We start from the raw sequence: 15,173 nt of genomic DNA, 5'->3' as shown, positions 1-15,173 counted from the left end.
TGCAATCTGGGCGAATATTGGTGTTATCATCTGTTGCATTTAAATGATTTTCTCTCAGAAATAACTAGTTGAATACATGTGCAATAAGGTAGAACATAACAGAACTATTTTCCAGCATCTACATTTTTCAAGAAGCATATTGCTTTGAATTTTTGCTGATCATTTGAAATGAACACAACAGTGATAACATCTATATTTCATAATGTTGACCTGTGTGCTTCAATAATGAAATATCACTGGCTGCTATGAAATAGTGTTCTGGCTTTGGTTAACAAAAACTTGAGTATAACATGCTCATGACTCCAGCATGCTTTTAACATGCTTTCAAAGGAATACTTGTGGTCTCACATGCAACTTAGGTGTAACCATTGGCTTGTAGACAGTGAAATGGGAAACTTTCCAAATCTGTGGAGACCCTAACAATAGACACCAAAAATAAACAATCATTCCAGCTCCCACATTTGAATGTCTGATGCCTGGTACTAAAGGTTATGGCTACAGAAGATACAGATGACTGAGCCAAAAGATATTGATGACCACAACTAAGCATGGGGTTAGCAACACATGTCCCAGGAGCATCAGTATAGTAGTACATCTCGCTACTGCATCCTAGCACAAGATACTCCGTGCGTGGAAAGGGTTGCCCAAAGTATGACAACTAGGATGAAAGGTTTTGAAGTTATGTGCAGAGTGTGAGGTTTCAAGGTGATTTGCTACAGGACATCAGGACTCTGGTCATTGTTCCACCGTCCATGTGCCTCACACAAGCTGCACTACATTTTGCAAAGAATACTTGCAGCCGGTGTTTATGATAGATCAAAACATGTTGAGAAATTGTGGGAAACTTAAACATTTTCAGGGCATTGAAACTTAAAAAATGACATAGCTTACAAACAGGATCACTGTGATATAGTTGGTCAGACACCAAGTCAGCCATGATAAAGTCAGTCGTCTCTGTAGATTGCATATAATTTTGGGAAGACGCACATTACGTTCTTCCAATGACATCAGCCGATTTTCAAAGGATCATTGGACTGTTCTTTCTTGGCAGGACGACGTGATACACCATCTGGATGGTTTGCCACCCTGAGAGTGGAGGCCAGTCCCGCCGCCATAGAGCAGACGACAGGACCGCCCAGGAAGGCCGCCGAAGGGCCAGCCCTTCAGCCCTTCACGGAGAATCCAAGTGACCGAGTTGATGACGACAGCGATGGCGATGACTTTGTGGATCCCCCGTCACGTCAGATCGTTTGACCTGTCGGCGCCCGCGGTGGTCCGCAGCGTCCCCCCCCCATCCCCCACCCCCTGTGGCTAACCCAACGGCCGGTGCGCACAACACCATGTCGGATCTCCTAGGCAAGATGCAGAAGTCCATTCTTCAAGATCTGGACGATCACCATAAGCATGACACGACATGGCACTAGGCGCTGTCGGCATTCATGACTAACTGGTGCGCCGCCACGTCCTCCGTCCCCCCCCCCCCCCCCCCCTGTCAGAGCCAGCTCTTCGCGCAGCGTCAACTAGGTTAGCGGAAAATCGTGGCCGCCACATCCCTGTCCCCCGGCCGGAGAGGCGGAAAGCCTGTCCACTTCGTGGACGGTAGCGTGTGGCCGCTGGTCGTCCTCCAAAGACCGGAAGGGATAACCACCCGTACCAGCGGTATCTGGGAAAGCGTCGTGTCGCAGCGCCGCACAGTCTGCAGGACTGCGTCGAGCAAAATCGAGCGCTGGGTCGCAGAACATGTCATGTCAAGTTGAGGTCATGGAAGGGCAAGTTGGGTAGTTAAACAAACAACGCACCATAGGAATGTTCTCATGCAGGCTGTTTCTCTCCTTTCAGTGTTATGATCATTGCATGTTTATCAGATGCCTTGTCCTGGAAATATCCCGGCTTTTCAGTAAATGCCTATAGCTACAAGCTTAGGCTTAGTGGGGCTTTACTATCTGAGACCTTTCTAGTCGTTCCAAATACAGAGTTTGAGGTGATGGCACGCATTCAAATCGAAATGTGCTTGAGTAAGTGTGCAAGATATCTGGTGTGCGCATGTTTTGAAGAACAGAGGTGGTGCACACAGGAACCTACAATGTTTATCTTGGGGCGCCCAGCCGCTCCCTGCATACCCGTACCTGGTGCCTGCTGGCTCAGGCTGCTGCTGTGCGTAGGGCTGGGAAGGAGTCCGATTTAACCCTGATCGGTCTTCGCCTTCGTTGTGGCTATGGAAGCGGGGGTGGCTTGGTACGATGATGTGTGACGATGGTACGTGATGGTGTATTTCATGGTTTTATGATGCCGATGTGTTTGTCTGCGGACGGGAAACTGTACGCTGTGCTGGGTGCAGTCTCCTTTTTGGCTGCACAAACCGCTTGGACAGCTTGTGAATGTTGTTTTACTGTGTTTGTGAGAAGTCCTTTGGACGGAATGTGTTATGTCTGGTTTAGGCGGAATGTATCTAAATTGTCGTCGATTCCTGTCTGTTAAAGTGTGTTCTGTCGATCTGAATGTACTTGCATGGCATGTTGAAGCTGATGATCTCGTTCATATCAACGCCCACGATTTGTAGGTCTTCGAGTGTTTAGGCGGGATTATTGTATGAGGACCACTGTATCATTGTCATGAGAAGTCAATGACGTCCGGTACAGTGCACCATCTCATTTAAAGGCTATGCCATTAAAAGAGTACAGCCGACGGGGTTCCAAGAAATGATGGGAGGTGTCAGTTGACGTAGCGCGAGACCTGTCTGCTCCAACTCGGATCCCGTGCGTTTGGTATTCTCGTGGGATCATGCGGGATTCTGGTTTTACGTCGTTCTTTGTACAAGTTATGATATGGAATAAACTAGCAATCTAGGCACCTGTATAATTAACATGGTTTAGGTCTCGTTGCTTTCAGAACGGGTATCCAGGAGCGTGCGCAACTACTAATAATGTTTAGTGGTCAAAGATTCCCATCAGAGCTCTGGTTTTGCCGAATTTGTCGAGGAAAGCATTAAGTGCGGGATTGACCGACCTGGGGCACGGTAAACATGAGGTTTGAATGTACTAAATGAATACAGTTGAGTCTAGGTACGGGTCCAAATGTGCATTCCCTCAATTGTTCCATTACATGCCCATTCTCTCCTTATGTGGGTGCCTTAGGTACATTTATAAGAGTACATTTAAGTTCCTATGTCTTTATGTTTTCCTTTGGTATCTGCAGACTGACTAGCAAAAGGGAGTCAGAAATTGGACATGATATCGAAGATATTGCATCGTCCAAAGTTCCTCAAGGAGGCATGCATTCCGCGGGATTTTCATCAGTATGACGCCCTATTTTGTAGGGATCCACGTCTTTACGGCAGAGTAAGGTGGAAGTGGGAGAAAGAGAAGGGGCCGGGCGTAAGATCGCCAGCTCAGCTGCGATTTGTCCGCGGCCCGAGAAGTCGAGGCCCTCGACGAAATGCGATCTTAAGGCGCTGGACCACGTGGCGATCTTGTGACCATTGGACGTCTCTGTTGACGTCTTAAGTGCTTACAAAAAAGAATGCATAAAAACAGAAGAAAGAGGCAAACGCAAAATCGTTGGGGAAGTTTCGCTGCATTTCCATCGCTTTCACCCAATATATGCTCGACAATGTAGGTTTGAGTAATTTCAGCTTTCTTGCTCCAAAACCTTGTTTCTCGTTGTTCTTGAAAGCTAGTTGTTGAGCTACAGTAAATATAAATGTATTTACAAAATGATAATATAAATATGTTTCTCATCACCTCTGATATTTGGTAAGGCAAAACATTTTTGCCAGGGCGTCAGTAGCTGGGACATTTCGCTCAGCACTATTTCTAACACCGCTGTTGGCGGTTGCTGGGATACGCATGTACGAAAAAGTGCGTGCGCCCGCAGCGCAACAGAGGCCAAACACCTAGGTCTTAGAAACGCGTTTTCAATACGTCACTCGTTCGCCGGAAATGTGGTGAAATATGACAAACCAGCCGGAATTGGTCAGCACTGTTCCTCACATTGCTTACATGGGTTGCGTAGAAACGCATGCACGAAAAAATATATGCTTACGGGGCTGCTCGGTGTTTAGTATCTGTGCGTACTAAAAGCCGCCACTTTTAGCACGATTTGGTGCTAAATATGATTTTCCCTCTTCGGAAGTATACGTCCTAAATATTCGTGAGGATGTGTTGGGCTATAAATCTTCCATTTTCATTTACAATGTTCAGACTCCAGAGCTGGGCCTTTATGTTTTTTTTTAGTCAGGGTCTGTTGTTTTGCCTAGACTTAGAAGTGGTTATGTGAATGCATCAATCTGTGTCCAACTTTGTTTTTCAGGTTGTGATTCACTACCGTGCAGGTCCTGCATACTGACAACATATTGTGGCGAAGTGCAGTTAACAGGCTGACTGCCAGAGGTTCAATGCAAGATTCCAGTTGAAATATATCTTCAAATGTCTGACAAGATATACTGACTGTTTTCCACATTTGTCTTATGATGTCTTTATTAAGTCTTTTGTCACCATCATCATTGAGGGCACAGGTCAGCAATATTCACATGCAAGCTGTAAGGCTGGCATCCAAGAAGACAGGAGGAAGCACCAAGTATGGTTCTAACCGCCGTGGGCGGCCCCATCACTATGGTTGGAAGGTAATTTGGATAATGGAGAGAGTCCACTTCAAATACAACATATTTTTGCCTTGACCAAGTTCCCGATGAACTATTCACCATGTTGTGTGCAAAATAGTCTCTGCTTCACAAGACTAGGGCAATCTTCATATATTCCAACACTCCATATATGACATGTGTACACACAAGTGATCTCTGCCCCACTGTGCTGTGTTATGATCTTGTTTGAGGTGAATGGGTTCAGGTAAATGACCTTGTAACCTTCCACTGTGTGCTTACTTATAAGACACCCAACAATAAATATATGTTTGAGGGGTGGTGTTTCATCTTAGCCTTAGCCCTGAAGGGTGGAGTGTCATTTCCCAGTTACAACACATGTGTCTGGATAGCTGCTGTGCTCAATACCTGCACCAGGCTTTTTAGCCTCAATGCTTTATGTCGACTTGTACTGATACACCCTCAGGCACATAAAACCCACTTCTAGCTTCAGTGACCTATATTGGCATTCCTTATGATATTTTTTGGTGACCTTCAGTGACCTGTGGTGCCCTTTGAGAGGCACAGGGTGGCCAGACCATGGTAACCTGTAATGTGCTGCCCTCAGGCGCAGGATGGCCAGCTTGTGACAGCTGGCAGCATTCTAGTGAAACAGCGCACGCTCCGCTTCCATCCCGGCGAGAACGTCCGGATTGGCCGCTCCAGCGACCTCTTGGCTCTGGAGGCTGGCACGGTGGCCATCACCTGTCAGCCGTTTACACCCGACCCAGAGCGTGGCCAGGTATGGGTGCAGCGCGCCTACGCCGACCGGCCGACTGGACGGATCATGTACAAGAAATACTTCCATGTGCTGGTCCGAGAACAGCAGGGCCGTTTCAAGCTGGTGGACGAAGTGTGACACCACCTCAGGCCAGCGTAGGCTGCGACCCTATGAGTGCGTGCATGTGTGTGACGGAGGGATTGTGAAGGGTAGGATGGTTGGACGATCTTGTTGAGAACACATGACAACGTCAGTGGAGCATGAGTTTTGCTGTCCCCACCTGCCTGTGGGGTGAAATGTAGCGCGTAATGCCTCCCCAAATACACCGAATGGAGGACTGCATGCTCGGAACTGGAAGACCCCACACAAAACTAAATGAAGGATGCATACTCAATGAATTGCTTGCCAGCTACAGTCTATGTGTTCGTGGGCCTTGATCTTAGGGCCTTGGTCCTATAGCTGCGTCGCAAGTGCCTGTCGCAGCACTTAACCCACCACTCTTCTAAATACAACGCCATCGCCAGCCACAATAAGACAAACTGGAGCAGGCAAAATCTTGTTTAATTGTTTCAAACAGTGAAAAATGCCTAAATGACAACAGTTGCCCTGCACGTGACAATATCGTTATGACACAATGTGCGAACATCAGGCGTCAGCACATGAAAGTTCACAGTTCCGCGGCAGTGACTTAGACAACCCATGCATAATCACATCGATGACAAACTCCCAACATGGAAGTGTATTCCAGGTCCAACAAGCTAAACCCCCAGCAGCGAAGCCTGGCCCGGGACACAACACGCCAGCGCCGGTCAACACTGACAACAGGCAATACCGGATCCGGGTCGAATCGAACCTACACCACAATTCACCACGCCATATCACTAACTGCGCCGGCTTGGAGGGACGCGTCGCCGCACTCCCCCTACCGCTGTTCGGGGGTCACGGCGCCCCGGGGCACGGGGACCAGCCCAGCCATCCCGGGCGCGCGCGGGCGCACAGCCACACTCGGGCCACCCTCGTCCGATCCCGGGCACAGGCTCTCTGCAACAAATCCGACCTAAAACGAGATTGCGCCAACACACATACTATCACCGGGCGGACTCGTCCACCGACACGATCGCGCTATAAAATACCCTGCACTGAACGCGGGGCGGCCGCCACCAGCGCGACGGGACCGGGTAGTGCCGGCAACGGAGGAGCCAGTCCCTGCCGGGTGAAGCGCGCGGCGTCGGGCCGCGTCCGCACCGCGCTTTGTACTGCCGGCATGCTGCAGCCAACCCTAGCTGACAATCGGCCGACCTAAGGTTAACCTCCAACCGACCCCAGCTGACCTCAGGCTGACCCACGGCCGACCTAAGGTTAACCTCCAGCTGACCAAAGGTTGACCTCAAGCTGACCCGGGCTGACCCCAGGGTGAATGCCGTCGCCATCAGGCGGCGGACCCGCCAGCAGTTCCGGGCCGGCGGCTGACCTCCGGCGCCGGTTCAGCCATCAGTGTCCGGTCAGCGGCGGCCCGACCGACCATCATGAGTCGCGCTGGGCGGCTCGACCCTGCTGACGGCGCGCCGGTCGAAGCCCCGACCCGCCTGCCAGCGGGCTGGCGTCCGCTGCAGACACAGCACAGTGGCGGCGTCACAACACCACGGCACGAGACTGGCAGTCAGACGCGGGGCTTTTCGCGGCAGTAATCAACAATGGTCACATGAGATACGAGCCCAGCTGTTTGAATGACATCATTATAACACATCAGGGGCGCAGGTGACAGGATACGGTGTACCGCGTGCACAGACCGCGACGTCTTCTACGCAGTGAGCTGCGACTCTTGTTATTTCATCACTTGTGCATTACCGCGCTTGTCCTATTTTGTGGAGCACGCACTGAGACTTTACCCAGACCACGACGACCTCGCACACGGAAGGAACTGTACCAGTGGGGGGCCGTCACTTCTATGGCCCCGCCCGACGCCCGGGATGCCCCAGCCTCGCACCACAAAAGACCTGGATTCTCCGGGGATGCGATGAATCTGGATCGTCACCAAGCATCTGATGACAGGCGTCGGCAACATGCGCTAAACGTTTTGGGGAAGTCCCGCATTACCGAAGCACCCGCCCCGTGCCGCACGCTCCCAGCTGGCCACAACGCACGGTACTAAGAGCACAAGGATCAAACGCTCGGGACGGCCCGACAACGATCCAGGCATATGGACCTTGACTGGCATCCGACGGCCGCATCCGGGCAACAACATTTGACGTGACGGCACTGGTGAGCGTGCTGTGAGCCTCCGTCCGAGCCGGTATGCCGCGGAGCCGGCAGCCGGGCGCCTGCTGCCGGCCGCACTGACCCGGCGGGGCGCGGCGGCCGCGCGCCGTCGGCTGGTACCCGTTGACGGCCGGCCGACGGCCGGAGCCTCCGTGCGCCGGCACACGGCCGGGGCCGGGGCCGGGGCCGGGGCCGGGGCCGGGGCCGGGGCCGGGGCCGGGGCCAGGGCCAGGGCCAGGGCCAGGGCCGGAGCCGGAGCCGAGGCCAGGGCCAGGGCCGAAGCCGGGACCAGGACCAGGGCCGGAGCCGGAGCCGGAGCCGGAGCCGGAGCCGGAGCCGGAGCCGGAGCCGGAGCCGGAACCGGGGCCGGCAGGGCCGGGGCTGGACGGCGAGGCGTCACGGCCGGCTGGCCAACGCGACGCCGGCGGCTCGACACCCTCCGCATCCTGGTCCTGTGTGGATGCGGCCGGTCAGTCGGCACCTCACGCCGCCGCAGCCTCGCCGGCTTCTCCCGGTCGGACCTGAGACTAGCGCAGGTCCAGGACCGGCTAAGCACACGCACAAAAACCGGCCCTGTCGCAGCGCTCGGTCTCGCGGCTGTCTGACTGACGCCACAGCCATCTGAGACGCATGCAATCGCACAGAGTTGCGAACAGCAAATGTCAAGTGTGTTCCTTAAAACGCTATTCTCGGATGACACAAACAAACAGCTACCATTCGTGATTCTAAAGCACACTGACAGTACGTTCTCCAGCGTGTATGGTGGTATCAAGGCAATCCAGTCACCCCCAGTACCTAAAGACCAGAAAGACGTTTTCAATATGCGTAGTGCACACATCAAAAAGGACCGCGTTTGAAAGCCGACCCATCAAGACCTTACGACGTACTAGCAGCCAATTGCCCCAGGCACTGATTAACACTACCGCCCTAGTCCTCCATGTCCGTCGCAGCGCGGGCCCGGCGACCGAGCGCGCGGCCCGGTGGACCGGCGCCGCTCACCGAGGCGTCCGACGCGCAGGAGGAGAGTGGTGACGACGAAGAGTGAGGGCTGTAGCTAGCGGCCCGGTGCGGCGTCGAAAACGACTCGCGGATGCCGCGCCGGTACTCCACCACCTGGTCCGTGACCCGGATGACCCGGCCGAGCAGACTGCGGGCCGCGCGCCGACACCAGTCACTGCCAGGAACGCGGGCGCCGGGGTGCGCGGACTCTAACTAACAAACGACAGCAGAGTGAAAAGCGAGACTGCTGGGTGAGGCGCGGCAGCCACGCCACACGGAGACGTCTGAGAAGAGGCGCACGCGCACAGAACCGCATCAACCACGGGCCACGCCCGTCTCATGTGCGACCAGAAAAGCCAGAGACCCAGGAAACCCGCGGGAAGCAAACATTGCGCCATTTCGGGGTCATTTCAACGCAGGTCAGCGGCCATCACATAACGACCGTCTGTGTCCGAAGCGCCGAGAGGTGTGAGACCGGATGCCAATCGGCGCATGCCATGGCCGGGTTGTTGTCGCACCTGGTCCGATTGGGGTCGCACGCGGAGCCCGGACTGAGCACGGCGCTGGAGAGCCGCTGGTACGCGTACTTGAAGGCCTCCTTGACCTTCATCATGTTGTAAGAGGAGCGGCCGATGTCGTTGCCGGCGTTGTGCGGGTCTTCGATGCACAGCGGCGAGTTGTGCACCGAGTGCGCGGCGAACTGCTCCTCCACCTGCGCACCAGCGGACCCAGCCCGGTCAGAGGTCTGAGTTCAGAGACGGGGCATCGCGCCACAGAGCGCTCGACCAGGCCGGCCGGGCCGGCCCATGCAGCGCCGCTGCCGCGGAGGCGCGGACCGCACCGCGCATGACGGTCAGCACAGGTGGGTGGTTACAGTGGCCCGCACGTCAGAGAGCTGGCGGTGACATCGACCAAGTGGTCAGCCCGTCAGAGACCTGGCAGTGACATCGACCAGGTGACCACCTCGTCAGGGAGCTGGCAGTGACACCGACCCGGTGACCAACTTGTCAGAGAGCTCGCAGTGACACCGACCAAGTGACCAGCTCACCAGAGAGCTCGCAGTGACACCGACTCGCCTGGCTCCGGGGAGCATAGCCGTGGTCTTTCACTTTGATGCAGGTCTTCAGGTAGTTGAACTTCAGGCCGTACATCTCGAAGAACTCGATGAGAAGGATTCCCAACTTGCAGCCGGGAAACGAGTCCAGATCCGTCTCGTACGTCTGAAGTGAGAGTGGAAATTGGAGTCGAGCATTCGTAGTTCGTCATGACACGAATACTAGGGTAGGTAGATTCTGATTTTGATTGGACTCGGATATATTCGAATCTTTCCACTGAATCTCAGACCACCAAATATTATGCAAAATATTGGCGACTTAATCCGATGTATAACAAACATGCACATTCGGTTTGTCTAAAGTAAATGTGAACCCAATCAGCACTTTTATAAAGACCCAACTGGTATTTATATAACTTAAGTGCAAATTCCAATGATGGCTGTCAGCGTTTGGCGCATTTATGTATCAACAACATAACACAATAAGTTAACAAGCTAAAAGAATGCTTCCTTCTCAACACCGTTGCGTTCACAGCCAGCAAGGCCCATTCTTCACTTCAGCGCGCGTACCTGGAGAAAGCCGACCGTCATTAAGATGAGACTGTAGGAGCTGATACCGCCGGTAAAAACCTCATTCAGCTCACGCTGCAACAGGAACTGCTTGAGCGCGATCACCAGCTTCGGCATGTCCGGGTACTCCGTCATGTACTGCTTGATCTGGTTAGCCGACACCAGGCCGTTGGTCATGTTGAAGCTGATGTCGACCTTGACCTCTGTGCGCCGATCGGTCAGCTTGATGATCGGCACCTGACCGCACGCAGACACAGCGATACAGGAGGGCCTCCCGTCAGGTCACCGGGGTGTTGACGGGGTGAAGCGTCGCGAGGGAAATGCGGCGAGGGTTGAGCAAAACGGCAACCGTCCCGTCCCATCCCGTCCCGTCCCGTCACATACCGCAGCCTTGTCCAGCACTTTGATGGAGCCGGCGTCGCAAATCTCGGCGCGAATCAGGGCGTCCTTAAGCATCTCCAGACACTTATCCCAGTTCCCCATCACGACGATGTCGATGTCGCTGAAAAGGGGAAGCTATTGCAGTTGCCACACGCCATGACAAACAGCTGGCAACAACTCCACGACCTTTGTTCAAAAGAGCAAGCTGAGCTGCGTCACAGGGCCGTGGCGAAATAATGCTGACGCAGTCCGATGATCACGACGGACGGAGACCCCGCTCGTCCCAGACATCACAAAGGGAAAGTGCATTCCATAAACGTTGTCAACAAACCACAGACTAAACATTATGGCTTGAAAAATGCAGTGAAATATGCGATATGAAAAGGGTTCTCAGCGAATGGTGTTAAGCAAGTTGGCACAAATCCACACCAAAAGTGGAGAAAGCGGCAGTCGTGATACGCACCTGGTTGGGAGGTAAAGACCCGTTTCAAAGCTGCCAAATATGAACACATTTGCTTGTGCCCACAAGCTCTTGATGACACCCTTAATGCCATTGTAGACGTAGTTACGCATGGTGTGCTCCTCTTGTGTCGGAGACATGTACTGGAAGAAGTCCTCAATCTCTTCATGCAGGCTGGAAATAAATAACTATTGTCCCCACATGTGGCATTCATCAACAGCTTGCGTACTACATCACGTTTATCAGTAACGGTGATGATTATGCAAGCGAGACTTGCATTGCAGCATGGGATAAGCAAGGGGACAACAGGCATGACTATTATCACCATACACATGCTCCTTAGACACATGCGGACTACATAAAAACATAATGGAAGTGGAACGGAAGCTGCAGGTATATATAAACGTGCTTCGGGGAGTGTCGGTACTCCTAAGAATGTTGAGAAAGACACTGTGAGACCACATGAACACTGCTGATACTCCTCCAATCATTTTGTGCAGTGAAAGTATGATTTCAAGCACAAACTTGTAAATACAGTAATATATATATATATATATATATATATATATATATATATATATATATATATATATATATATACATTTCCCAGGGCAATGGATACAAATGCTATCCTTCTTGTTTTATCATCAAACAGAGCTGACAGTATTTTAATACCACAAGGACAAGCCCATGCCACAAACTTCTGTCCATGCTGGACTCCCACCATGTGCTTTAAGCTACCTTATAAAAAAGTTTGCAGCTACAATGAAACATGTGCATGGCGTGACACCATCCACGACAGGTAAGGCGCAACACTTGCGCAATCTCCGGAATTCAGACCAAGGTATCAAGATTAAAATATGCCAACATAAAAACTACAGCACGATGTGATGTTTTCAAAAAGAAGTGTATGAAGAAATGTGCCTCAGAAAACCATTGTAAATCTAGCTGTTGATAATTTGTAGCCACATAGGAAACCATTGAATGCTTAAGTTTGAATCAAATAAATAGCCCGATAAGACAGTAGTAATAGCCTTTATCTTCGGAGTACAACCAGGAATATATAGACACAGACGCAATGATATTTCGACACCATGCCTTGATGAAAACGAATAGCAGGATTGAAGCAGATAATTTAGAAAAGCAACAGTATTCACTTTTGCTCTTCGTTTCAATACAGGCATGTTGCCCAAATATCAACGCATTGATATCTACATTCCCTGGTTTTTCTCCGAGGAATAAGGCTATTAGTGCTGTCTCATCTATGCCAAAAACGTTCCTCGCAAATGCACTTGACAGCTTACGTAAAAAAGTTCCGACGTTTAAAGCTGAATCTGAGAGTGAGAGGACGATCTACAAGGTTAAGTGTAAGGTCACAGCGACCTGTGTTTATGACCGCTTTTGTTAGCCACAGCAGTCGGAAGGGAAGTCTACGCTGTACACGAGTGGTTGAATCAGCCGTGTCCTGGCCGATATACTGTCAGAAGACACTACCCTGTCACAAGCCACCGACAGCATCGTCAAAAATCGATCGAAGCCTGAGGAAGCGCAAGCTCCTCTTACACATTCCTCCAAGCACACGAACCCAGACACAGCCGAGCGCAGCAGCGCCGGCGCCCTGCCCAGCGCCGTCCGGCGCGTATGGCCTCAGTCACTGACCCGAGCACACCGGCGCTGTACAGACGGCCGGGCATCAGCCACGGACAGCCGCCGTGCTGGCCCACCAGCTCTGCGCGCCGCTCGTTGAAGTCGACCGTGCACGAGCGGTCGTGCTCGTCGCGGCGGCGTCGGGCGGCGTCGGGCTGCGCGCGGTACGGCAGCGCCGCGTGCACAGCCATGCCGGCGCCGGCCGGCGTCTCGTCGGCCGGCGCCAGGTACTCGGCCGGCAGGTGCTGGTCGATTAGGTCCGGCACGCTGCGCAGCCGGCTCGACAGCTGCAGTCGCTCCAGCTCCTGCTGGCGCCGCCAGATGCGGCCGAACAGGTCGCCGGCGGGCCCCTCCTGCTCCGGTTGCAGCCACGCGATGTCCGACTCCATAGCAAGGCGGCGGCGCCCACACGCTCGCGACGGCCCACGGCTGGGGCTACACCAGCACCTGAGACAGGGCAAGAGCGTGGATCAGTCAGGATGCAACGTATATCTTGGGACACAAGCAATATCTCTCCACTTGGTGTTAAATGTAAATATTCCACATGGCTGCATGAAAAGGAGAGTGCCATCTTCGCTGGTGTCATATAAAACTACAAAAGTCTAAAAGCCCATTTATTAACTCACAAACTTAGTAATAACCTAGTGCGCTTCGGGAACTCTGTGTACAAACAAACGAAAGGCGTCGCGGCGGGCAAGCAACGTGCACCAGATCGAGCAGGTCAATGCCGCCGCGCGACCGAGCGGTTCGCACGACTTAAGGCAAGCGTGGACTAATGACCCTTGTCTTAAGCCCATGATAGTTCGATCAGCGTTAGAGACCCTAATGTGTCCAGCTGAGAGTAGGATTTTTCGTACTTGTGCTCATGAACTAAAAGGAAAATGCTCGCGGAAGAACGTAGTATAAATAGAAAATATTGGTACCTATCTCCGGAGATTTTTAGCTAGAAAAAACGAAGTGTAGCATTCGTCACCGTTTTGGGTGCTCGGTGTTGGGCGTGTTCGGAACCGTGTATCGGGTGTTGAGGTGTGGGAGCCCGGACAATTCATTATTTTGAAATCCTTCGGAGGCAGTGTCTGCACAGCTTCGGAGCATTTCTGGATTTACGCATCTCGGTTTTACAGCACAATATTTTGCTTAAGCTTGCACAACTTTTTTCGCTCGTGATCGTAGGCAAAGTTTGAGATATCAAGTACAGTTGATATAACAAATGCCTCCTCCATTATGCTGTTTAACCAGCACCTTCTGGCATATTTAGCCTCATTAGCTGTTCTTCCTATCAGCTTTTAAAGAAATTGGTGATATTGATTTTGCCAGAAGACCTTCATGCCTTTTCATCACATCAGTTTGTGTAGAATCAAGGTTCATTTTTAAAGTATTATTTAGGACACTGTAAATGTGACCATCAAGGAAATCAAAAGATTCAAAATTCATCAAATTGAGTTAGGCCATCTTAATATGTGCCAGTTAAAGCCTATACATCTAAACTATATGAAGATCACAAAAATATTCAGGAAATGAAGAGATGTTCAGACTCAGCAACTTTGTGTCCATGAAATGTGTTTCAACTGAAACTTGAAAGAACAGGGTGAATACAAAATAATGCTTTCATATTTCCATGATATTATGAGAACTGGGTCATATATCAGTGCACTCTAAGATATACTGAGATGTGAAGATCTCAGTTGAAGCAGAAGATGTGAGTAGGTTTCAAAAACTCATGACGTGCAAACAGATCTGTAGTTTAATACCTTATAACAAAATTATGCCTTATGTAAAATACCACAGTTTTATCTGAACTGAAGACATACAGACACATCATCTGGGCATTGCTTTGGAAACTAACTACTCATCTAATCTAGGCCAAAGATAACACACTTAAAATTTAAACTAACACCACTGCACAATTTTGCATTATGTTACAATGCTCCCATCCAAGGCCATGCAAACTAGGTAGGCATGATGGTTTTTAGACAGATGTTCGGAAGAAAAAGTATGTTTGCATAAAGTCCATTTGCAAATGTTTGTGTGCTAATGTATGAAAGATATTACATGTGCATGCCAGAAGTGAGCGCAGAGAAGCTTGTATGCAAAGGTTTGCAAGCAAATGTTCATAGGGTGTAAAGGGTGTAAGTAAAATAGATGTATTTACTAAAGTAAATCAGGCCAAAACCCATGTAGCTTAAGTTCATACATGTCATAAATGTACCAAATTGTTTGTAGCTAATGTGTATAGCAAACCTGCCTTCCAAGCACAAAAAGGCCTAAGCACTATTAGGTCAAAAAACACTCAAGCATTTTTGCCTTTGGAAGACAGCAGAAATATGTGATTGACAGTCTATTTTTTAATAATGTCAGCAAGAATTTGCAATAATAGCATAATTAATGAGAAGTTCATATTGCCCTCAAAATACTTTTCAAGGGAAATGACTTTCAAAAATTTGCA

At 51.0% G+C, this 15,173-nt stretch overlaps 1 protein-coding gene and 2 long non-coding RNA genes across 3 annotated transcripts; 1 reads left to right on the top strand and 2 right to left on the bottom strand.

Moving 5' to 3' along the window:
* The first annotated feature begins 3,863 nt into the window (after nt 1–3,863).
* LOC119089550 (uncharacterized) lies at nt 3,864–5,292 on the top strand. Its single transcript, XR_005093160.1, has 3 exons — nt 3,864–3,971; nt 4,309–4,621; nt 5,205–5,292. It is a non-coding gene; the product is annotated as an uncharacterized LOC119089550 (long non-coding RNA).
* A 605-nt stretch (nt 5,293–5,897) lies between these two features.
* LOC119089551 (uncharacterized) lies at nt 5,898–7,698 on the bottom strand. Its single transcript, XR_005093161.1, has 2 exons — nt 7,564–7,698; nt 5,898–6,964 (listed from the first exon to the last, which is right to left on the bottom strand). It is a non-coding gene; the product is annotated as an uncharacterized LOC119089551 (long non-coding RNA).
* An 845-nt stretch (nt 7,699–8,543) lies between these two features.
* LOC119089316 (terminal nucleotidyltransferase 4B) lies at nt 8,544–13,116 on the bottom strand. The gene is made up of 7 exons (XM_037211985.1): nt 12,964–13,116; nt 12,740–12,852; nt 10,624–10,741; nt 10,240–10,476; nt 9,692–9,835; nt 9,134–9,327; nt 8,544–8,763 (listed from the first exon to the last, which is right to left on the bottom strand). The coding sequence occupies exons 1-7, from the start codon at nt 13,114–13,116 to the stop codon at nt 8,544–8,546; spliced, it is 1,179 nt and encodes a 392-aa protein (XP_037067880.1).
* Nucleotides 13,117–15,173: the final 2,057 nt, after the last annotated feature.

This window comes from Pollicipes pollicipes, unplaced genomic scaffold (assembly GCF_011947565.3).
Source record: "Pollicipes pollicipes isolate AB1234 unplaced genomic scaffold, Ppol_2.1 Scaffold_3087;HRSCAF=3621_pilon_pilon_pilon, whole genome shotgun sequence".
In the NCBI taxonomy this organism is placed as follows: domain Eukaryota; kingdom Metazoa; phylum Arthropoda; class Thecostraca; order Pollicipedomorpha; family Pollicipedidae; genus Pollicipes; species Pollicipes pollicipes.
Note: the sequence above shows the minus strand (reverse complement) of the source record. Positions and strands in the feature narration are given on the sequence as shown.